This window comes from Giraffa tippelskirchi, chromosome 4 (assembly GCF_054371585.1).
Source record: "Giraffa tippelskirchi isolate mGirTip1 chromosome 4, T2T-mGirTip1v1.2.pri, whole genome shotgun sequence".
Classification (NCBI taxonomy): domain Eukaryota; kingdom Metazoa; phylum Chordata; class Mammalia; order Artiodactyla; family Giraffidae; genus Giraffa; species Giraffa tippelskirchi.
This window is the reverse complement of record NC_137278.1, coordinates 17,727,419-17,751,312: the sequence shown is the minus strand read 5'-3', so window position 1 is coordinate 17,751,312 and position 23,894 is coordinate 17,727,419. Positions and strand designations below refer to the sequence as shown.

Below are 23,894 nucleotides of genomic sequence, written 5' to 3'. Positions count from 1 at the left end.
GAAATACGGAGCAATTTTCTACTCAAATTAAAAAGAGACATGTTAGTCCTAGAAACCAACAGGAGAGAGTAGAATCTTGTCACCTTCCAGTTTAGCTGTTTACTTACATCTTGTTTTTAAGTATGATTCTACTGTATTGAGTTTTGTATTTTAAAACATTTTTTCTGATGATAATAATGCATACATTAAATTTTAAGGATGAAAACACAAATATAGTAAAAAAAAAAAAAAAAAGTGTAATCTTCCCATTGTCCCTTATCTCCTAATTTGTCATTGTTTGGACAAATTGTAAATTCTTTACATTTCTAAAAATGTTTTATACTATGTGTATAGCCTTAAAAAAAACTTGAGATACCGTATTATAAAAGTTTTAAATGATTGTTGCATAATCTTTCAATCAAAGTTTTAATAGTATGTTCAGTTCTTTATTGATAAATATTTGGTTTGTTTTGCAATTAAAAGCTTGTGCCTCAGTGAACATATTTGTACAAATACCCATTAACTCTTATTTTTAGGATTATTTTCTTGAAATAAACTTCAGAAGTAGAACTGGCAAGTCACTGGGTATTCAGTTTTGATAGACTTTCCAAAATGGTTGTAACAGTCTCTTCTTATTTAGGCCACGTTTGTGCTGTTCCCTACAACCTTGCTAGCACTGGATATTTCCAGCTTTCTTATTAACCTTTGCTAATCAGATTGATAAGAAAAAAATTTCATTTTAATTTCCATTGTAAAATTATTAGATTGAGATCTTTTAATAACATTCATAGCCTATTTGCATTTTTGCTGTTTTCCTCTTTGTATCCTTTGTCCTCTTTTTTTAAAGTATTTAATAAAATTGACTTTTGTGTTTTTAAGGATACTGATCCTGAATCCAGCTATATATTGTATTTCTCTCCCCAGATAATTCTTTGTTTATGGTGATGGGAATTTTTTTATTCCCCATTTGAAAGGTATATAAATCTGTAGTTTGCTGACCTTTTCTTGAAGCGCTGGCTTTAATATTGAGAAGGAAAGGTCTTTTCCACACAAAGATTTTTAAAGGTTTTTCTCTTATATTTTCTTGTACTTGTATAGTTTTACTCTTTACATTTAATTTTTTGTTTCAGAAAGTAATTTTGTTGAAGTATGAGATGTAGAGTTTTAATTTCATTAAAAAGAAGGGAAAAAAAAAAGAATGGCTTACTTCTCCCAACACCACCTACTAATTCATCCTTTCCCCACTGATTAGACATGCCACTTACATTAATATCCTGTGTGAGTTCTATGGTATTGTAATTATTGTAGTTTTAGAATGTATTTTGATTCTTCTCCAAAGAGAGCTAATTGTTGGTAATCTTTAAATTTTTTTCATAGCTATTCTTGCTTTTTAATTTTTCAGAATATTCTCATTGATTTTTATTGAGATTTCCTTAAAGTGATAGATTAATTTGGGGAGAATTGCTGTTTTTTAGTCATTGACCCTTTCTGCTTGGAACCATAGAATATTTTTTTCTCTGCTTATCTCTTGTGTTTTTAACTAACATTTTATAGCCTTATTTTTATTCACACTGTACATATTAAATTGATTCCTATGGAGTAGTTTCTGTTTTAATCTTTTTATTGATTTTATAATATACTTTACTCCATATTTTAGTATCCTTGAAGTTGGACTCTGTCTTATAATTGATGGGTGAGAAAGCATTGTGTCATAATTTGGCAACATTTCTTCTTCTCTCAGTTGAACATAATAATGATGCCTCTTGTAATTAGTAGGTATCTTAAGTTCTGTGAAATATGATGTTAACTTATTAACCTCTGAACCTATTTTTACACAGGTCTAACCCTGGTAGCTTTAGACGGTAAAAATCTGCCTGCAGTGCAGGAGACTGGGGTTCAATCCCTGGATCAGGAAGATCCCCTGGAGAAGGGAATGGCAACCCACTCCATATTCTTGCCTGGAGAATCCCATGGACAGAGGACCCTGATGGGCTACAGTCCATGGGGTCGCAGAGACTCAGACATGACTGAGCAACTAACACTTTCAGCCTTTTTTTTCCTTTAATTGAGTAAACAATTAGTACATGAGAATTGATGCTCCTTTATAATAATAATGTCTCTTTTTAATGTTAGGGTATCTTGTGTTTATAATTACAGGACACTTGTCTCCTACTGAGACAGATGGTGACATGCTTGGTTACGACCTGTACAGCAGTGCCCTGGCAGATATTCTCAGTGAGCCTACCATGCAGCCGCCCATTTGTGTGGGCCTGTATGCACAGTGGGGAAGTGGTAAATCCTTCTTACTCAAGAAACTAGAAGGTAAAGGGCTTGTTTGTAAAGTGCGTATATAATAACGTTTTCTCTTGTGTGTTTTTAAAGTAAAAAATAGAGTTTTATGAATGAATATGTGGTTGATCCTCTTTCTGAAGAGGTTGAGTTCTCTTTCTAAAACAAAGATCCAACTGCATTAGAACCCCTCTGTAGCAGATTTCCTGCCTGCACTGTTTATAGATATCTTAAACCTATAGGTATCTTAAACCAGGGCCCTTCACAGACATGTCAGCTTGTGTGCTCCCACCTGCCAGCACTACCTCTTGTGCATGCTCAGCACTGTAGTTACAGACGGCTGTTTGCTCTTGTAGGCAAAGACCAGACACTTACTGAGTGGCTCCTCTGTAGGAGCTTCCTAGACATCTCCCCCCACCTCTGACCTGAGACTCCACTCCTTTTGCTTGGCAAAATCTTACTCGTTTCTTCAAGGACAGGTTTCAATATTGCCTGTAAATTTTTTCTTTTTTTACTAAGTTTTGTAGTAGGAATGAATGACTTGTTTCAGGCTCATTTGGGCTCACCTTTAAGAGCTGCTGCTGCTGCTGCTAAGTCGCTTCAGTCGTGTCCGACTCTGTGCGACCCCATAGACGGCAGCCCACCAGGCTCTGCCATCCCTGGGATTCTCCAGGCAAGAACACTGGAGTGGGTTGCCATTTCCTTCTCCAATGCATGAAAGTGAAGCAGCGATCCTCAAATGTAACTGGAGGGAGAAGGGGTGAGGAGGCGAAGAGGAATGGTGGTACTATGTTTTCTGATGATACATGCTGCTGCTAAGTCGCTTCAGTCGTGTCCGACTCTGTGCAACCCCATAGACAGCAGCCCACCAGGCGCCCCCGTCCCTGGGATTCTCCAGGCAAGAACACTAGAGTGGGTTGCCATTTCCTTCTCCAGTGCATGAAAGTGAAAAGTGAAAGTGAAGTCGCTTAGTCGTGTCGGACTCTTAGCGACCCCATGGACTGCAGCCCACCAGGCTCCTCCATCCATGGGATTTTCCAGGCAAGAGTACTGGAGTGGGGTGCCATTGCCATCTCCGGATGATACATAGCAAAGTAATAATTTTTAGTTTTATATATGGAAACAATACTTTGTTGGTTGCATAATACAAATCTCGAAATATCAACAAAACCTTGACAGATGGGAATATATGAGAGAGGATTTTGTGCATTTTCAGTAGGAAGCAAGAGAGTGAGTAGGGCAAGGGTCAAGGGTAAATGTGCCCCTAAGGAATGAGATTCTTAGCAAAAGCGAACATTGGTTAACATGGTTAAGTAGCAACATTCTAGCTAGGTAAATGTTTATAGTGAAAATGTGAAATTTTCAAAATGTTTTATTTCTTAAATAATGTTATCTTATTAATTTCTCTTTCAGATGAAATGAAAACTTTTGCAGGACAACAGATTGAACCTCTGTTTCAGTTTTCATGGCTCGTGGTGTTTCTGACCCTGCTGCTTTGTGGAGGGCTTGGTTTATTGTTTGCTTTTACAGTAGGCCCGAATCTTGGAATTGCAGTGTCGCTGAGCTTCTTGGCTGTCTTATATATATTTTTTAGTAAGTCTTTGCCTTTTATCTTTTTCAAAAACGTAGAGAATGTCAAAACTCATTGTTTTATTTAAAATTATATCTGTGTCTGTCTTCTAAAGTCTGTAAGTGGTTTTCCTATTTAGGTGAGAATATTGATTTTTTGCTATTTTGTAAGTTGGCTTAGAGGAGCATTGTTCCCAGCCTGCCTGGCAAAACTTTAAAAGCTAGTGCACTACTTGTTAATATTGAAGCAGAACTTTAAATTGCTTTCCCCTTTTTATGTTAATGATTTCTATTTGAATCTTTTTTGAAAATAAGTCTTCATAGACATCATGGCATGCTCTTGATCATTTTGATCATGACTGTAATAAATATATATAATCCCTGTTTTTAGAAGTATCTTCAGTTGCAAGAAAGGAAATAGGTTTACTGTTGGTAACTTCAGCAGTCACAAGTAAAGATAAAACCAGTCATTCTTATATTTGAATCTGAACTAAAGGATATGCTTTGGTTTAAGGCATCATCCTTCTGATTGTGTTTATTATGTCACATTTTAGTCAACTTACTTTCTGTTTCTCACATACCTGATAATGTCTTTGCTCTTGCTATTGCTCAGACGCTCAGTTGTGTCTGACTCTTTGTGACCCCATAGACTGTAGCCCACCAGGCTCCTCTGTCCATGGGATTCTCCCAGCAAGAATACTGGAGTGGGTTGCCATTTCCTACTCCAGGAGATCTTCTGACCCAGGGATTGAACCCAGGTCTCTTACATCTCCTGCATTGGCAGGTAGATTCTTTACCGCTAGCTCCACCTGGGAAGCTCCTGATGTATGTTGGGGGAGGTTATTAGTTGAGGAATTCTTTGAGGACTAATTAGGAAATAACAAGGGACCATGAAAATTATGTAACCCTACCTGTCACTACTTGATACTTGACTGTTTGCAGAAAAGAGGCTGCTTGACTAGTGATTGTTCTGGATAATTTTTTTTTAAACCTTGACTTTTAGTTGTCATTTACTTTGGTGGACGGAGGGAAGGAGAGAGTTGGAATTGGGCCTGGGTCCTCAGTACTAGATTGGCAAGACATATTGGCTATTTGGAGCTCCTCCTCAAGTTGATGTTTGTGAACCCACCTGAGCTACCAGAGCAAACCACTAAAGCTCTACCTGTGAGGTGAGTTGGTCCCTTTGACAGAAGTAACTTTTAATAAAATGAAGCAAATGAAAGTTGATAATGCATCTTTTCTCATGTTTTTTTAAGGGACCAAAAAAGACATTGGTCCCTTAAATTTTTTTAATGTGAGAAATAAAACAAACATGCCCTGGTCAAATACACTTGGAAAACTCTTCATATTACATCTCCCTCTTGTACATTACAGGATCAGAGATACCTTTTCATAAAGAATTATATTTGCCAAATTTTATTCGAGTGAAGCCCCACATTCCCCCCTTACGATACCTGTTACCATCCTTTGGACAAATCAGTAAAGAGCACTGGGTCTAGGATGGAGTCCCAGAACCTCTTTACATCAGGGTGTGGCCTTGGCAACTCAGCATGTGCTCTGAGCTGTTCTTTCCTCACATGTGGATATGTATTTACCCACTCCTCTAAAGTTGTTATCATATCAAACAGAGAAGGTATGAGCAAACAGTTCAGAAAAGATGAGAAACTTGTAAGTCAAAGAGTAAAGGAAATCTGGAGGGCCTCTGAGGAAAGTAAAATGGAAAAAAGGTTAAAGAACTGAAAGCAAAAGGAATTCAACAGAAATTAGTAAAATAATTGAATATACAAAGATTAAGAATTTCTAAATTATTGTAAGATAAAATATGTGTAAGTTAAGCTGAAAGTGAATGGCCCAAACCTGGTAAGACATCAGAACTATGAGAGGAAGATAGAAATAAAACCTTACAGGTACCTTACAGGTAAATAAATGGTATATAGGATTAAGTGTTAAGAAAAGGATTTAAAATGAGAAGTTAAAATGAAAAACATAAAAAGAAAACATACAGAGTAGAATAAAAAAAGTTGGGGAAGATATTTTTACATAAATTAAAAGCATTTAAAATTAATGAGAGCATTATCTTTTAAAAAGTTAGAACAACTAAAATAGCATTAATGTAATTAAGACCAGGCATACATAGAGTACACTGTGATCCTGGATTGTATTTTGAAAGCAATGTCTGTCTACAGGATTAAGATGAGAGTTTAGCAGTAGAAAGGAATAAAGGAACTAATGCAGAAGTAATACCCATTTAGAGGCTCAAAATGCAAATAATTCAGTTATTTCACAGAACAACTAGGAAAAGAATGTAACTTCTTTCTCAACCCCTGGTAGATGAGTAAGTTATAAATAGGACATTCTGAAGCTTGAGTTTTTAAATGGCATCAAGTTCTTAATTACTGTACTATTTTCTCAAGGTTCTAATCTCTTCTGTTGGTGTTTACAAAATGTTCTTTGTGTGGCTCTTTCTGACTCATGGGGCGCCACCATTTAATTGTTGTGTCATGAGATCTGGGGAGATGTCTGGCTCCTTTGTCTAAGTTCTGTCATAACCTTTTCCCTTTTCTGCTTTTAGTCAGAATTGCTTCATATGACTCTACTAATTTAACTTTTGTTACTGTCTTTTCCTAAGAAAAGAATATAAGCTGTTAGAAATGGAAGATACCTAATTACAAATAGAATTTTAAAAACAATGTTTTGACACAGACATGAAGGAAACAGGAGCTACATGATAGACATAATTATGTTGAAACTGTTTCTTTAGGCACAACATTTTCTTTCCCCTTTCCCCAAGGTTTTTGTTTACAGATTATAATAGACTGTCCAGCGTAGGTGGGGAAACTTCAATGGCTGAAATGATCGCCACCCTCTCGGATGCTTGTGAAAGAGAGTTTGGCTTTTTGGCAACCAGGCTTTTCCGAGTGTTCAAGACTGAAGATACGCAGGGTAGGACCTTCTTCTCTTCTTTCTGTATATGGAAGGGTTGAGGATGGGATGGACAAAATGCATGGAAACATGACCATCAGCTTCGTCATATGCTGTCACTGTGATGATCGGGACTTTTTGGATGCTAGAGATGTTGAAACCATTTGTCGTATTTTACAGGTAAAAAGAAATGGAAAAAAACGTGTTGTCTCCCGTCTTTTGTCATCTTCCTTTTCATCTTTGGCTGCATTATTGCTGGGATTACTCTTCTGGCTATATTCAGAGTTGACCCGAAGCATATGACAGTGAATGCTGTCCTCATATCAATTGCGTCCATAGTGGGGTTGGCGTTTGTGCTGAACTGTCGAACATGGTGGCAGGTGCTGGACTCACTTCTGAATTCTCAAAGGAAACGCCTCCATAATGCTGCCTCCAAACTGCACAAACTGAAAAGTGAAGGATTCATGAAAGTAAGCGCTCCTTGCTTGTTAGGAAATAATTCTGGGAATTCTCTGGCAGTCCAGTGGTTGGGACTCTGCTTTCACTGCCAAGGGCCCAGGTTTGATCCTTGGTCAGGGAACTAAGATCCCACAAGCTGTGTGGTGTGGCCAAAATAAAAAAAAAAAAAGAAAGGAAGAAAGAAAATAGTCCTAATGTGAATATGTTCCCATGACCATGATCACTGGGTCTTTAGGGAGTCTATTTTCTGTTAGAGAATTGCACTTGTTTTTACTTTTAATCCAGATTTTTCCTATGAAAAATGCATGTATAGTGTGGAAAAAGTTATAACAGTAACATCTTTTTATAAAATTGACTTTTATAAGATCCTCATAGAGTTAACTATAGCTTCATTACTTTGGCCCCCTGATGCAAAGAGCCAATTCATTGGAAAACAGCCTGGTGCTGGGAAAGGTTGAAGGCAAAGAAGAAGGAGAAGGCAGAGGATGAAATGGTTAGATAGCATCACCGACTCCATGGATATGAATTTGAGCAAACTTGAAAAGATAGTGGAAGACAGAGGAGCCTGGTGTGCTACAGTCCATGGGGTCGCAAAGAGTTGGACACAACTTAGCAGCTAAACAGCAACAGCAACGAGATAGCAGATTATCCCTCAGGTGGTAGTCATTACCTAATAGTATAGGTTGCTCTGCAGCCTGGTGGAGTAGACAGCTTGAACCACCAAAACATAGAAGATAGGAATGTACTTTTTAGAGTGAAAAAGGATTTTATACAATTATCTACAGCCCATTCCTTTGGTCAAGGTCACATGCCATCAGGAAGCCAGTTGGGGTGTGGCATGTAGATCATTTGGATTTGCATTCTAATCTGTCTTCCGACCTTCAGAACATGTGATCTTGGCACGTAAGTCACTTCAGCCAAGTTTGTCCTTTTAAAATGGATATGACAGCGTCTACCTCTTTGTAAGAAATGCTCTAATTTAGGTGAAGGTACTTTGTAAATGGTGACGCGTTCACTACAGTTCAACTAAGTGGAACCACAGCTGGTAGCAAGCACTTTGGGTTTCTTTTCTTCCAGTAGGTGACTTTCAGGCACTTTAAGAGAGGTACTTAAGTTTCTTGTATCTTCAGTGCAGTGTACCTTTCTTTTGCACAGGTTCTTAAGTGTGAGGTGGAATTGATGGCCAGGATGGCAAAAACCATTGACAGCTTCACTCAGAATCAGACAAGGCTGGTGGTTATCATCGATGGGTTAGATGCCTGTGAGCAGGACAAAGTACTCCAGATGCTGGACACTGTACGTCTTAACCATCTTGAAACTTGTAACTGTTACATATGTGGCAGCTGAGAGGAACAGCTTCATGAACATCTCAAGTGGAATTTGAATACTGTTTTTCCTTTTATAAAAACAACTGTGTTTTATGCAGAAACAGCAGAAGTTTCATCCCAAGCAGATTTAACCCATTTTAGGTTAATGCCAGTGTGAGGGGAAACGTGAGTAGGGGGGTCTCTAAAGTCCAGGGTGTGACTCCAGCGTTTCTCTACAGATGGTTATGGTTAGAATATAGGTAGGGGTGGGGAAACCACAGAATTTGTGGAGTTTTTGTTAAAAAGTAAGAAAGGTTTGTGGCTTTCTGTAAGGTCTGATAAAAGCAGCGATGTGTGCCTGTGGTCAGAGACCAGCGTGTGCAGTTCACCATGTCTGCTCGTATTTCTCATGTGTGTGGATCTTACTAGACCAGTGTGTGCGGTGCACTGTGTCTGCTCATGAGTACTTCATGAGTGTTTCTCACGTGTGTGGATCTTACTAGACCAGCGTGTGCAGTGCATCGGGTCTGCTCATGAGTATTTCATGAGTATTTCTCATGTATGTGGATCTTACTTCTTATGTAGATCCTGAGTGTCTCAAAGTAGGACAGGACCAGTTGTTTCCTTTGGAGATTCTGTCACTGTCAAATGTTGAAAAATTGTCAGGTGGTGAAAAACCAGATTGAGACTTCAATAAAATTTGTTTTCACATAGAATAACATTTGATTGTAAAGGAAATGCTATTTTTAAAATGTAGTCACAAAGGCTAACACAGATTTTGAAGAAAGGTTTTATTATTTTGGATAATTTAAGTTTTTTATTGTGATTATACATTTCTTCTACCACAGGTCCGAGTTCTGTTTTCAAAAGGCCCATTCATTGCCATTTTTGCAAGTGATCCACATATTATCATAAAGGCAATTAATCAGAACCTCAATAGTGTGCTTCGTGACTCAAATATCAATGGACATGACTATATGCGCAATATAGTTCATCTGCCCGTTTTCCTCAACAGTCGGGGACTAAGCAGTGCAAGAAAATTTCTTGTGACTTCAACAACTAACGGAGATGTTCCATGCTCGGATAATACAGGTAAAGATCAAGTTCTTCGGGTACTTTGGGTTTGAAGTGGTTCTATAGTTTTTCATTTTGCATCTCCTCTTACCTTGAAAAGTATTGTTCGAATTTCACGACTCGTTAAGTATCATTTACAGCAGAGTTTCAGGACAAATGGTGCTTTCTTGATAAACTCTTTTAGGGATGCAGGAAGACACTGACAGAAGAGTTTCACAAAACAGCCTTGGAGAGATGACAAAACTTGGTAGCAAGACGGCCCTCAATAGACGGGTAAGATAATATATGTTTTGAGCCATTTGTTTGTATTGCTGTTGTTTAAGTAAAACCAAGGTGAGGCCACTTAATATTTTATAAATACTGTATTGAGCTCATAAAGTACATTTTATCATTGGTGGTTTTTCAGGGAATGTCTGAACCTAGAGCCATCATAACTGTAAATTATATAGGAGTGCCCAGTCTCTCCCAGCTTGCTCTCAGCCCAGGACCCACTCCAGACCAGTTGAATCAGAACCTCTGAGAGTGAGATTTGAAAGCTGCCCAGATGATGTCAGTGGGGGCAGAGAACCACTGGGTTCATCCCAGGTCAGGTTGTGCTTGTCCCAGAGCCCATTGTCACCACAGCTGTAAGGGGGAGAGGCTTATGGTGTGAGAACCAGTCTTTCCTGTGTTGTCCCGTTGGCTGACCTCCTGCCTAATGTTTGTGAGGTGTGCGCTCTTTTTTTCTATCCCCACATAGTGACCTTGTGTGCCTTTCCCAGTCTGTTGGTTGTCTCCTGGGAGACACTGTAGTTTCCCTACGCTGCCCTGTCCTAGGAGCCTTTTGTAAAGAACTGGGGCTATTATAAGACAAGAGATGTACCTTGGCAGGTAAGTGATGGTAATAGTGCTGCTTATGGATGGCGAGCTTGGGCTAGCGTTGGTGATATTTCCCACTACCCGCACTCCCCCCCCACCCCCGAGTTTGTGAATCTTTAATTGGGACATTTTACATTTTAAAAACTGTCTTCAGGTATTTTGATTTTATGCCTTTACCATGTACAAGTATGGATGCAGAAATAATATTATGAAGGATAATTGACAGCTCTAAATTAATAGCAGGGTATGAGTTGCCGTTTAGAATTTCTGTCCTGGGAGCCTGGACTCTTGGGTTCCCCTGTCTCATGACCTTAGATGAGAACCACCCTTGTTGTGCCTGCTTCTCCTGATTGGATGGGACTCCTGCCCACCCCGCCCAGTAGGGAGCCTTTCATTTTTACCAGATGTGAGGATACAGTAGCTGTGCCCTTTCGGTAACTGTCATGTTTGAAAATAACCTAAAAATCAAAATACTGAATCCTTAAATCTGGGCAAAGGGTTCCTATAGATACTGAGCTCCCATAAGAGTTTGAATTGAATTTTCTTTATACAGTTCAGCTTATTTATAATTTTCAAGGCATTGGGCTTTCTCTGATTGTACAACTGTAAATCAGGTACACCCAAAACTAAACCATAGTCTCTGATGCATTTGCTGGAAATACTTAGAGTTCGGTACACATTTTACTTCAAGGAGTAATAATACTTTTTGTTACAATTTCACCTTCCTCTTGGACTGAAATTTTGGATTGTTTTTGTTGTTGACATAGACATGTGTTAACTTCTCAAAAAAGCCTCAAGTTCTCAGGGTTGAAGTGAGGGTTCATTCTCACTGACGCTACCCCGTTTCAGGACACTTACCGAAGAAGGCAGATGCAGCGCACAATAACCCGGCAGATGTCCTTTGACCTCACAAAACTGCTGGTTACGGAGGACTGGTTCAGTGACATAAGTCCGCAGACCATGAGAAGACTGCTTAACATTGTTTCTGTGACAGGTGGGTTTCGTTGTCTTAGTGTTGTGTGGTAGATAATTAGGTGCAACATTAACAGAGCAATTCCCTTCCAGAGACAAAAGGATGGACTGTGTTTATAGGTTTACACCACTGAACACCAGTTTTATTTTGCATCGTGTGTGTAATAAAACCAGTATTCGTTTCGATAGTGAAAATCGACTGTCAGTTGCCTACTGTTATTTTAAAATTTGATGATTTAAAAATTTCACCTCAGGTTTAATTTTTCTTTGTATAAAAATAATTTTATGCTAATTTGTATAATTATAATTAATTTATGATTTAAAATGTTGAAGTTCAGATTTTTACATGCTGCTATTCGGCTTTAATTTTCAAATTACATATTTTTTTCTTTTTTTTAACGTGTTTAATGATATACACATAAAATTTACCATCTTAACCAGGGTCCATTTGGGTGGTATTAAATATTTTCACTATTTGTGTAACCTTCACCACCATCCATCTCCATAATGCATTTCATCCCATTAAACTGAAACTCTATACTGATCCCCCTGGTCCTCTCCCAGCAGCCATATAAATATTGGGTGTGAATTTGTAGTGTAAGTTAAGTGGCAAATTCAAAAACACTGAAAGTTGGTTATTTGTGAATATACAGAATGGTTGGCTTAACATAATGTTACATACCTATTAATTCTGAAATGTTTTTGTATTCTTTAAAGGACGATTACTGAGAGCCAATCAGATAAGTTTCAACTGGGATAGGCTTGCTAGCTGGATCAACCTAACTGAGCAGTGGCCATACAGAACTTCATGGCTCATATTGTATTTGGAAGAGACTGAAGGTATCCCAGATCAAATGACATTAAAAACCATCTATGAAAGGTACTTTATCTGACCTCTTTATATTTAAATTTGTTTTAAATTGAGTTGACTCTTAAGAAAAAAGTTAATGCATACAAAGCAAAATGAATGCAAAATAATATGTATAAAATATAGAGTTCTGAGTTTAAGCATTCTCATTAGTAATTTTTCCATTATAATTTCAGAGTTGTATTAGCACAGGTATATATCCCATCACATAAAATTTACAGCTTTATTTGGATAGATTCTTTCTTTCTCAGTGTAACCTATATGATAAAAGATATTTAATTAATAGTCCTATTAGATTTATGTATTTAAATATACAAAAGGCAAACCTTAAAACATTGTTTAATGTCCATTTTATTTTTTATTCTAAGTGTCTTGATAGAATATTGACGAGGTCACATTTTAAGAGTACCACTTTCTTGTCAAATTCACAAACAAAATTATAATCCTCTTTGTTTACCAGAATACTTAATGCCTCCATAGCTTTCAATTACAACTCTAAATAAAACTATCTCTTAGGAAAAAATGCAATTCAAGGGAGCTATGCAACTGTATAAAACTTAGTATAATTGAATCATTATTTTGAACATTAAATGAAATAGTAAACCTGACCAACTATTCAGTGTAGAGTTTCTATATTAAACTTTTAAGATTCCAAATAGTTTCTCCTTGAGTATTATCAGCATATGGTTTTCATTATTTTCCAATCCCCATTTTTCATGTACATATTTTATCTAATATTTCTAGGCAAATAACTGATTTTAGAATATAGAGGATGGTTGTAGTATTTGTCTACACACTTGAGCTCTTGAGGGTGTATGTTCAATTTATGCTACATTAATCAGTGTAAACTCTGTGGGCTGTGTGAAGTAGGTGTTCCAGTAGATGGCAGTGATCCACAGCTGCCAAGGGCCTGCAGAGCAGTGTTACTGGATGCGTCTGCTCTTTGATATCTTAGAAATCCTCTCTTTATTATGAGATACATGATTGGTTTTTTCCTTGGTTGTGTAGTAGGCTGTTATTTTGTTTCATGAATAAACATTTGCATTGTAACAGGTGCTGCATAATGAATGTTTGCTGGATGAGCACAGTTTTAGGTTTTGGTGCAGAATAGGACTCAAGTCAGTCTCTTCACCTTCATGTAATTGAACGTGATGCCTAGAAGTTTCCTGTGTCTTAGGAGTACAAAAACATTGACCAGTGTTTCACGTTTTAAGGGTGATATGCTTAGAGTTCAGCCCTCGGCCCCATGCTTGTTCTGTGAAGAGGGTGAGACTTGGTGAGAGAGTCTGTGTCCTCAGGAAATAGAATCAGGAGAGATGTAAAAATATCAAAAGGTTTTTAAAACTCTTAGAAAAATTAGTGATTCAGTTCAATCAAAATAAGTTTATGAAGTGGGCCCTGCCACCAATACTGGAGATGCAATGGTGAACAAGTAAATATGTATTTACTTTTTCACCCAGCAATCCCACTGTGGAAATTTACTCTGAACACACATCTCCACAGTGATAAAACAACGCTTATACAAGGTTATTTATTGTGACCTTATCTGTAGCACCATAACTTAACTGCATGTCTTTAGAAACACTAGTTGAATAAATTATGGCACATCTACCATAATAGAGTATTTTGTAACTGTAGAAAATGAGAAAAAAACTATGATTTGATGCGAAGAAATTTTAAGGATACATTAGTAGTGAAAACTGCAAAGTTCAAGAGTATACAACATGCTCTATTTGTATAAGAAAGAAGAGGGTGTAAGGACATCTATGTATAAATATGTAATGTGTATTATTTTTTGTGAAAATATAAAAAAACCCACAGGAAGGAAAAAACAGAAACTAATCAAAATGTTTACCTGAAGAGAATGCTTAGATGGGGAATGAGATGTACTCTGAATGTGTATTTTTGTATGGTTTGCCTTTCATATATTAAAAAAACTAATTCAAAAAGGATAGAAAAAAGCAAACCCTAATATTGAATACAAACAGGAAGAATTGATGCTAATGATATATGAAATTGATAGTATAACCACACACAAAAATATTAATTCAAACACCTTGGAACTCAGGTTTCTCTTGACTCTTTATTCTTAGTAGAATATACTGAGGACAAAATTAGCTGCAACGAAATCTTGAAGTTAGTAGGTTTATTGTTGCTAATCATATTATTATACTCCTGAATTCCTTTTGCGTGTATTGTAAGATAGAGTAAATGAATGAATAAATTGATATTCTTGGAAGCCAGTGTTTTCTCTGTGGGAGAAAGGAATACCAATATTGAATGGAAAAAATTAGGAAGAGCACTGTGGTATTATTTTGTTGTTAGGTCATTAAGTTGTGTCTGACTCTGTGACCCCATGGACTGCAGTGCACCAGGCTTCCCTGTCCTTCACTATCTCCTGGAGTTTGCTCAGATTCATGCCCATTGACTTGGTGATGCTATCCAACCATCTCACCCTCTGTTGCCCCCTTCTCCTCCTGCCTTCAATCTTTCCCAGCATCAAGGTCTTTTCCAACGAGTCGGCTCTTCACATGAGGTGGCCAGAGTATTGGAGCTTCAGCTTCAGTATCAGTTCTTCCAATGAATATTCAGGGTTGATTTCTTTTAGGATTGACTGGTTTGATCTCCTTGCAGTTCAAGGGGACTTGAAGAGTCTTCTCCAGCACCACTGTCCATGAGATTTCCCAGGCAAGAATACTGGGATGGTTTGCCATTTCCTTCCTCCAGGGGATCTTCCTGACCCAGGGATTGAACCCAGGTTGCCTGTATCTCCTGCATTGCAGGCAGATTCTTTACCTGCTGAGCCATCTGGAAAGCATATTGGATTTGGAAATGTTAAATTATTAACTCATAATTTAAAATGAAGTTTTCCCTTGCTTTGCCCGGTGAAAGGGAGCAAAAATATTCCCAAACTGTCAGCCCACCTGGAGCTGGACTCCTTGGAGAAATGGCTAATTCCAGGTCTGAGGCAGGGAAAGCTCAAAGGGAGTCTGCATTGTTATGGCAGAAACCAAGGAAGGATGTGTTCGAGGACAGCAGGATTTGCACAGATAGCCACAGGACGTAGTCTGAAGGAGCACATTTGAAACTTGGGCCCATTTTCACAAAGAAAAATGATAGTAATAGGTTATAACATATCAACAAAAAAATCCATGAGTCCATAGTAATGCTTAGAAGAGAGTAAACAAGGAATAATTCTTTGTTTTAGAATGCCAGCTAATGTAGAAGGAATGAGTGAAATTAAAAAATTATGATTTTTTAATCCCCAATATAATCATTGATTCAAGCAAGGATCATCAGTGGTTGCAGAAACCACTGGGGGGAAGTTGTTGGGGAACATGAGGCACACGTGATCTCAAAGTGTCACTCCCCAGGTTATGTTGAACCACAGAAGAAATGCCCTTGCTGGGAGAGACTTGTGGTCGCCAGTTTTAATCAAATAGTCAAGTCTGACATCAGTAATGGAAGGCATAGCATTGTGTTGTTGTTTAGTCGCTAAGTTGTGTTTGACTCTTTGCAACCCCATGGACTGCAGCATGCCAGGCTTCCCTGTCCTTCACCATCTCCTGGAGTTTGCGCAGATTAATGTTCATTGAGTCAGTGATGCTATCTAACCATCCCATTCTCTGCCACCCTCTTCTCGTCTTGCCTTCAATCTTTCCCAGCATCAGGCTCATATGACGCTAGATAAAATGCAGTAGAAGGTACCACATCACCTATGTGCTCTTGTTGCCAGCCGTGTTTTACTGTGATCCTAATTATGAGGAAACAGCCAGATGAATCTGAGATGTGGAACACTCTACAAGGCAACTGGCTTAGGTTCCATATTGGCCACTGAGGGAGACTGAAGAGATCCCACAGCCCAAATGCAGTGTGTGAGCTGTGATTAGAATCTATCAGAAGAGTAGAGCACTGAAGGGCATTTTGTGGGCAGTTGGGGAATTTGAGTTTTTGAGGTAATGTTAATATCCTTTGGTATGCTAGGGGTGTTTGGGGGACATTCATGCTGAACTATTTAGGTGTGAAATACACTTTCATACAGTTTGGCAAAAGGAAAGTATGTATGTGTGTGTAGATGAAGTACTTGGTTCTTATTAAAAAATTTTCCTCTTCCCATGCCTTTTGTTCTCCACAGTGACTGTTCAGTAAATGTTGTTTGTTAACATTTTTACTTAGGGACATAATTTGAATTAAATGAATCTAAGAGCTGTACTCCTTAGTGCACTCCTGTGATTTTAGTAACCTTTTTTCACACATGCCAAATTGAAAATCATTATGTATCTATACATGGCTCTTTTGAAAGCTCTAAAAAAAAACTACTACTTTGTTCCATGGTGGCAAAATAAATCACAAACCACACTTTATTCAGTGGTTGATTCTAATGTCAGAATCAGCCAGTACCTCTAAAGGTATGGAGCAAGCGGGTACAGAAGGTGCAGTGTTCATTAGTGTACCCATTCTAGTTAATTTTCTTCATGTGATGTGTGTTTAGTGTGGGTCATTACTGTAGGTTAGAGCTCAGATTGTGTCCTTTGTGCTTTTATATGTTCCAGGGGCTACCTGAGGAGGGTAGGGTAGAAGGACAAATATGCAAAGCATCTAATGCCCTTGAGGCACTTACATGTATCTACACACATACATACCCTTTTCTTTTGCCAAACCATCTGAAAGTGTATTTCACACCTAAATACTTCAGCATTCCCAAAGACACCACTACCACATACCACACACACACGTTTTTTTCTAAACCATTAGAGGGTAAATTATATGCAACATATCTTTTGTCCCTCATCACTCAAGTATGTGAGGAATATATATTCTGATTGAAAGTAAAATGTACACATTTGAAACAACTGGAATAAAGTAAAAATGTGATGGCTCAAGCAATTAGCCAATTAACAAGTTTTATCAATAATGGGCTGAAACACTGCTTTCTGGATGATAGAACGCTTTTCAGGCTAAAACGAATGTTCTTTGCTAATAGACCTTTTAAAAGGTCTAATTACTTGCTCTTTTAAAACTTTCATGCTAATTTCCAGCATTTGAGCCTCAAGCTTACTCGACTTCCTAATGTTCAAGGAAATTCTCAGAAATTTACATTTTAATTAGTTAAAATATATCATACAGACAAAAGAAAATATCACCTGTAGTTTAAAGGTAATGGTAAAATTTTGCCCTGTTTATGAAATAGAACATTTGTCAAAGAAAAGTTTTGGGGGAAAGTGTATTTTTAATCATAAGAAAAATAGCGTGGAGTGAATTTTTGTAGTGAGAATATTCTATGCCTATAAATATAGACTATTGTATATTGGAGGTATAATGAGGTAATGAGAACTTTGCTTTGCAATTAAGTTAATCTGTTATTTTAGACTTCAGCTCTTGGTGGGCCTGCCATCCATCAATGGGTAGAATGCACGTTGACTTTGAGATGTGTGTCTTTTTTTTCCAAAGAAATGACTGTGTCCTGTATGCCTGTAGATACTTACAAATACTGTTTTGTAGCTATTCTAAGGGAAAGAAAAAGACAATTTAGTAAGAATCTTTGAGAGTTCGTTAAGGAATTGACTTAATTTAAGATGATCTCGAATGAAAGACTATAGGGAGACAGTTTGATCAGTATATCAAAAAATCATATTGGAATATGTTAGAATAACTCAGATGACTGTTCTAGTTAACCATAGTTGAGTTCTTTGATGCTGTTGCTTGTCATTTGAATAATAAAAAGTTTTATTTATGGCAGTCAGAAAGCAGCAGTATATAATTGATATTCATTTATTTTATTAAATCTGATTTGGTAAAAACAATCAGAAAATAGTATTTTTAACACTAGTAGTAAAATTTTTTTAATCCATAAAAAGCCTCATTTATTTTTATAGCAATTTGATGACACATCTGCTTGCTTTATTCAGCTGAAAAAGAAAATGTTGGTTCTTGGTGTTTGGTAAAATTGCTTTGTTAAATTATTTTCTAAATTGTTCAACTTTTAACAAATGACATTTGATACTAACGCTGGAAAGCAATTTCAGCTAATTAAGTAGATCCCTCTATAAACCATTGGAACATTAAGATGACATACTGTTCATTCAAGATTATTTTAATTGGTACAATTATTGTAATTTTCTTGCAATTATGTGTTGAGCTAAAAGCTTTTGTCTAGATCATTTGAGGGTTTTTTTGTTAACATACATTTAGTAAGAAGAAAAGGAGTAAAATAAAAACTGTAGATAAAGATTTTCTGTCTACTTTTATTGCAGAGTTTTAGACCCCATTGAGATATTTTAGTATAAAACTTTATTTCTGGTATTTTTTAGTATTAAGCATTTTAAGCAATGATAGAGGTTTTTGAAAGATCAATTTAAATAGCTTCCATGAAGGTACTACTTCAAATGTCTGTTTTGACACTGCTCAGCCAGTCTTTTACTTAGAATGATGTAGTCAGAATTAGGCTTGTGGTAAGAATAATGTTGTACTTTGTTTTGGTGCTTGATTTTTTTAGAGCAATTGAGTAAGTTTTGAGAGAGCTTCAGAATGGTAACCATTTCCATTTCCCTGAAATAGCTATTTGCTGAGTAGACATTATAGGCATCTAATTTATAAAATTCATCGAAAGTTCAGTATATTTAAACTATTCAAGGAGTAGTGTTTCTGTACTTACAACATTTTTCATAATAAAACATCATGTTGGATGATATTCCTTCCTGATACTCAGCCAAACTTTTCATAAGCTTAGTTTTATCACTTCTAGTTACCTCATGCCTCTCTTCGCTCTCACTAACTACCTTCCTCTTTCCTTCAAGTTCTGGGTCATTACTGATACCCCTCCCCACCCCATCACATGGCCCAGATTACGCACAGGCTTACTTCCTTTGCATGTGGATGGAAGTTACGAATCTGAATAACAAAAAATTGGACGCTGGATAGTTTAGATTTGTAAGGAAATTGTCGTTTCTTCTTGGTGGTACGAAGTTCATTCTTGTACTAATGATTTTTTCCTTAATTTAGGTTTGAGATACTACAAATATTTATTCCCAATACTGTTTCATGCATGCCCTTTTGTTGCTTTTTGTAGGTAGTTGAGAATCCTACTGAAATTCTGTGTTCTTGATATGTGTTGGTGTTGTCATCATTCCACAGTTAATAATTTACTATCTCGTGTGTAATTGTTATTTCCATTTTTATTCCCAGAACATTCTTGCCCTTAATGTATATATAATGTAAACACTTTTTTCAGGAGTTCAATGTTTTATCAATATCTTTATTGGCTCAGACGGTAAAGCATCTGCCTGCAATGCGGGAGACCGGGGTTCGATCCCTGGGTTAGGAAGATCCCCTGGAGAAGGAAATGGCAACCCACTCCAGTACTCTTGCCTGGAAAATTCCATGGACAGAGGATCCTGGTAGGCTACAGTCCATGGGGTCGCAAAGAGTCAGACACGACTGAGCAACTTCACTTTTTCTTTTCTACTTTCTTTTTTATCTTTTTTTTTTTTAAAAAAAAACCCTCATCAAATTCTTTGCAAGCTCATGAAATAATTCTCCTATAAAAAGGAAACTAAGCAGGTTTGTGTTGGGAAAAAAAAAATTAAAATCTAAAATAGAAATCACATTTTAACAGGATAAAATAAATAACAGTATATTTGCAAGGTTTCATGTGAAGATTGAGCCTTCAAAGAACTGTGAACAAAGATGCCTGTAAACAAATGTAGTATTGACAGTTAAACATACATTTCTTGTTGTGTGTTGTTTATTTTTATTCATTGTCTTTGTGGAAATTACTTGGAAAACTCAGGTTCCTAAAGATAAATAAAGGTGAAGGGCAGAATTTTTTAGTTTATTTTGATAGGCCTGAAAAATATCTCTACTTTTGTTTGGAGAAAAAAAAGAAACAGAATGAGACATGTTTGACTGTTTTTTGAGTTTGTTTATTTATATATTTTGCAACTTCTTTGTTTTTATCATTGCTACCAGGCTTCTAGCAACATTGAGTATCTTTAATAGATATTTGCATTGCAATTTCTTTAATATTTGCTTCCTGAACTAGACTGATAACTCTGTGAAAAGTGTAACTTCCTTAAACCTTGCTAAATTCCTTGTTTGTAGACATTCTTGACATAGAGTAGGCGGTGGTAGGTATTTCTGAAAGAATAAAGAAATATGATGACATTTGCTTTGGGGAAAGCATGGCTTGGAGGAAGGTGGTAAGTGAGAAGTAACATTTTATCTTGAAAAGAATACTATCCATACAGACTAGTCTTTCTTTGGCTCTAAATGTAGGTGAACATTTTTCTTTGTCATTACACCAGTGGATCCCTGGGTGAGGCACACAGAAAGTTTTCAGAACACAAAGAATTGAATGATGACATATTTCAGCTAACACCTAGTAGATTCTGCCTTTTGTCAGGCGATAGTAAAATCAAAGCAGTGTTTTCATAGGAGTTTCCCTGTAAGTGAGTTCAGCTGCATTTCTAAGGTTTCTTACATTCATGATCGTTTTACGAATGCCACAGTTTGGCGTTGCTTTCGTATTAGCACACTTTTAGACAAGTTCCTCTCACTTCTGTGTCTGTTTACTGGCTGTTGTCAGTATTGTTCAAAAAGGTCCTTTTACTTAGCTGGACTCTGTTTTTGTTATGCTGAACATTTTTGATTGTGTTCATTCATTAAATATTTATAGAGTTTATTACGTGCTGGGCACATGCTAATAAAAGCACTAGCTAGTGCTATTACTTGAGCCCTCAATATATGGATTTACCTAGATTATTTCATTTAATACCCATAACTCTGGGAGGCAGGGAGTGGGAGTTACCTAAGACCACACAGCTGTAGCTGCTGGAGCTTCCCCAGGCCTATTTCTGGAACCCAGCAGGCTGTCTGTGACTACAGAGCTAGACAACTGGTCTGAGATATTAGAAAGACAGAAGTGAACTAATTTTATTTTTATTTCCAGATATAGTTTATTCATTTTCAAACAAATATTTAGAATCACTTGTTGTGTATCAATGGGAATGTTATAGTGGGCATTTTTTAAGAGGATGGAATTTATCTTAATTCCATTTAAAAAAGGCAGACTTCTTACCAACTTCTGTAAAACCCCAAGTCAGTGCTTTATTCAGTTCTGATTGTGTCTGCTAACTGCAGTAGGTTTTGTATGGAAAGCTTAAGAAAAATCAGTTGTGATATTTGGCACTTAAACAGCTGGTACATCTATGTGTTTAAGCCTTTAGACCATTTTTATGTACACTAAGTGGCTGTAATTTTTTCCTTCGTAGCTTTTTAAATAACTTTTCTTTTGCTTTCAATAGGATAAAATTGATTTTTAAAATATTTTCTCATTTAAACTCATAATGCTGTTTCAGTATTTTATACGAATGTAGAACAGAGAAAGAATTTTAAATGTTTTAAAGTTGTGTGTTTCTAACTTTAACATGAAAAACTAAAATATGTTAACTAAGGCTTTGATATTTGAAAATATTTAAATATTTGAAAACAGTATTTAAAAATCAGTTTTTCTAAAATATGTTTTAATATGTAAAATAAAAATATCATTACCTCTGCAGGCTTATAGTTTATTTTATAGTACAGCAAGAATATTGTACATATTTATATTAAAAAAGATACTGTTGAAGGATTCAGATTTGTCAAAAAGATTAAATATACCATTAGAGATCAGGTAGAGATCAATTTTTTCCTGAAATTATTTCTTCAGTAGAGATTTGTAATTTTGGAATTTCAAAGCGAAATACTTTTAAGACTCGTCAAAATGTTAAAATAAACAAAAGTAACATATAATAAAAATGCTGTGCTATGCTAAGCCGCTTCAGTCGTGTCCGACTCTGTGACCCTATGGACTGTAGCCTGCCAGGCTCCTTTGACCATGGAATTCTCCAGGCAAGAATACTGGAGTGCGTTGCCATGCCCTCCTCCAGGGGATCTTCTGATGTTAGAAGGTGCTCGCTAATGGAAATGCTAAGATAATGGTGAGATGCTGATGTAAAACCTTGAAGCATGTGGCCTTTGTTTGCAATGTCTGGGAAGTCCACGAGGGGGCAGTATTTCACCAGAAACATGGTTAACGTGGTTGACCGAGAAATAAGAGCTAATGCATTTTGCTTTCCCTTTTTCATAGCAGAAAAACAAGAAAGACACTGAGTTTAATGAATATTTTAGTCTCCCAAGTTCAGCTTTCATTCCTATTATTTAAAGAATGGTTTCACAGGACACTTGTAAGCACTGAGAATTATGATCATAAACGAATGATTATCTGATTGAATGGTATAGTTTTCATTAAGTTGATTGAGATAAGGGAGGATATGAAGAATGAGGAATGTTTTAAATTAATCTTCTTAGAAATTTGTGTTTATATATTAAAATACTAATGAGATTTTGGGTTCCATGCTAATTAAACAGTAGACTTTTTTTTTTTTTAAATAAATGTATTTATTTTAGTTGGGGGCTAATTACTTTACAATATTGTAGTAGTTTTTGCCATACATTGACATGAATCAGCCATGGGTTTACATGTGTTCCCCTTCCTGGACAACCCCTCCTACCTCCCTCCCCATCCCATCCCTCTGGGTCATCCCATTGCCCCAGCCCTGAGCATTTGTCTCATGCATCGAACATGGAATGGTGTTCTGTTTCACATATGATAATATACATGTTTCAATGCTATTCTCCCAGAACGTCCCACCCTCACCTTCTCCCTCAGAGTCCATAAGACTGTTCTATGCATCTGTGTCTCTTATTCTGTCTCGCATATAGGGTTATCGTTACCATCTTTCAAATTCCATATATATGCATTAGTATACTGTATTGGTGTTTTTCTTTCTGGCTTACTTCACTCTGTATAATGGGCTCCAGTTTCATCCATCTCAATAGAACCGATTCAAATGTATTTTTTTTTAATGGCTGAGTAATATTCCATTGTGTATATGTACCACAGCTTCCTTATCCATTCGTCTGCTGATGGACATCTAGGTTGCTTCCATGTCCTGGCTATTGTAAACAGTGCTGCGATGAACATTGGGGTACACGCGTCTCTTTCAATTCTGGTTTCCTCGGTGTGTATGCCCAGCAGTGGGATTGCTGGGTCATATGGCAGTTCTATTCCCAGTTTTTTAAGGAATCTCCACATTGTTCTCCATAGTGGCTGTACTAGTTTGCATTCCCACCAACAGTGTAAGAGGGTTCTCTTTTCTCCACACCCTCTCCAGCATTTATTGCTTATAGACTTTTGGATAGCAGCCATTCTGACTGGTGTGAAATGGTACCTTATTGTGGTTTTGATTTGCATTTCTCTAATAATGAGTGATGTTGAGCATCTTTTCATGTTTGTTAGCCATCTGTATGTCTTCTTTGGAGAAATGTCTGTTTAGTTCTTTGGCCATTTTTTGATTGGGTCGTTTATTTTTCTGGAATTCAGCTGCAGGAGTTGCTTGTATATTTTTGAGATTGTTTGTTTCTTCGTTTGCTATTATTTTCTCCCATTCTGAAGGCTGTCTTTTCACCTTGCTTATAGTTTCCTTTGTTGTGCAAAAGCTTTTAATTTTAATTAGGTCCCATTTGTTTATTTTTGCTTTTATTTCCAGTATTCTGGG

General features: G+C 36.8%; 1 protein-coding gene across 50 annotated transcripts in view; it reads left to right on the top strand.

Moving 5' to 3' along the window:
* KIDINS220 (kinase D interacting substrate 220) overlaps nucleotides 1–23,894 on the top strand; it is a 97,904-nt gene that overhangs the window by 33,899 nt on the left and 40,111 nt on the right. For all 50 annotated transcript variants that reach the window (XM_081483434.1, XM_081483420.1, XM_081483421.1 and 47 more), the window contains 10 exons: nucleotides 2,137–2,301; nucleotides 3,682–3,861; nucleotides 4,841–5,006; nucleotides 6,629–6,780; nucleotides 6,940–7,229; nucleotides 8,374–8,514; nucleotides 9,374–9,617; nucleotides 9,784–9,872; nucleotides 11,307–11,451; nucleotides 12,147–12,309. In XM_081483434.1, coding sequence (XP_081339560.1) covers nucleotides 2,137–2,301; nucleotides 3,682–3,861; nucleotides 4,841–5,006; nucleotides 6,629–6,780; nucleotides 6,940–7,229; nucleotides 8,374–8,514; nucleotides 9,374–9,617; nucleotides 9,784–9,872; nucleotides 11,307–11,451; nucleotides 12,147–12,309 — 1,735 coding nt within the window. The remainder of the gene's footprint in view (nucleotides 1–2,136; nucleotides 2,302–3,681; nucleotides 3,862–4,840; nucleotides 5,007–6,628; nucleotides 6,781–6,939; nucleotides 7,230–8,373; nucleotides 8,515–9,373; nucleotides 9,618–9,783; nucleotides 9,873–11,306; nucleotides 11,452–12,146; nucleotides 12,310–23,894) is intronic.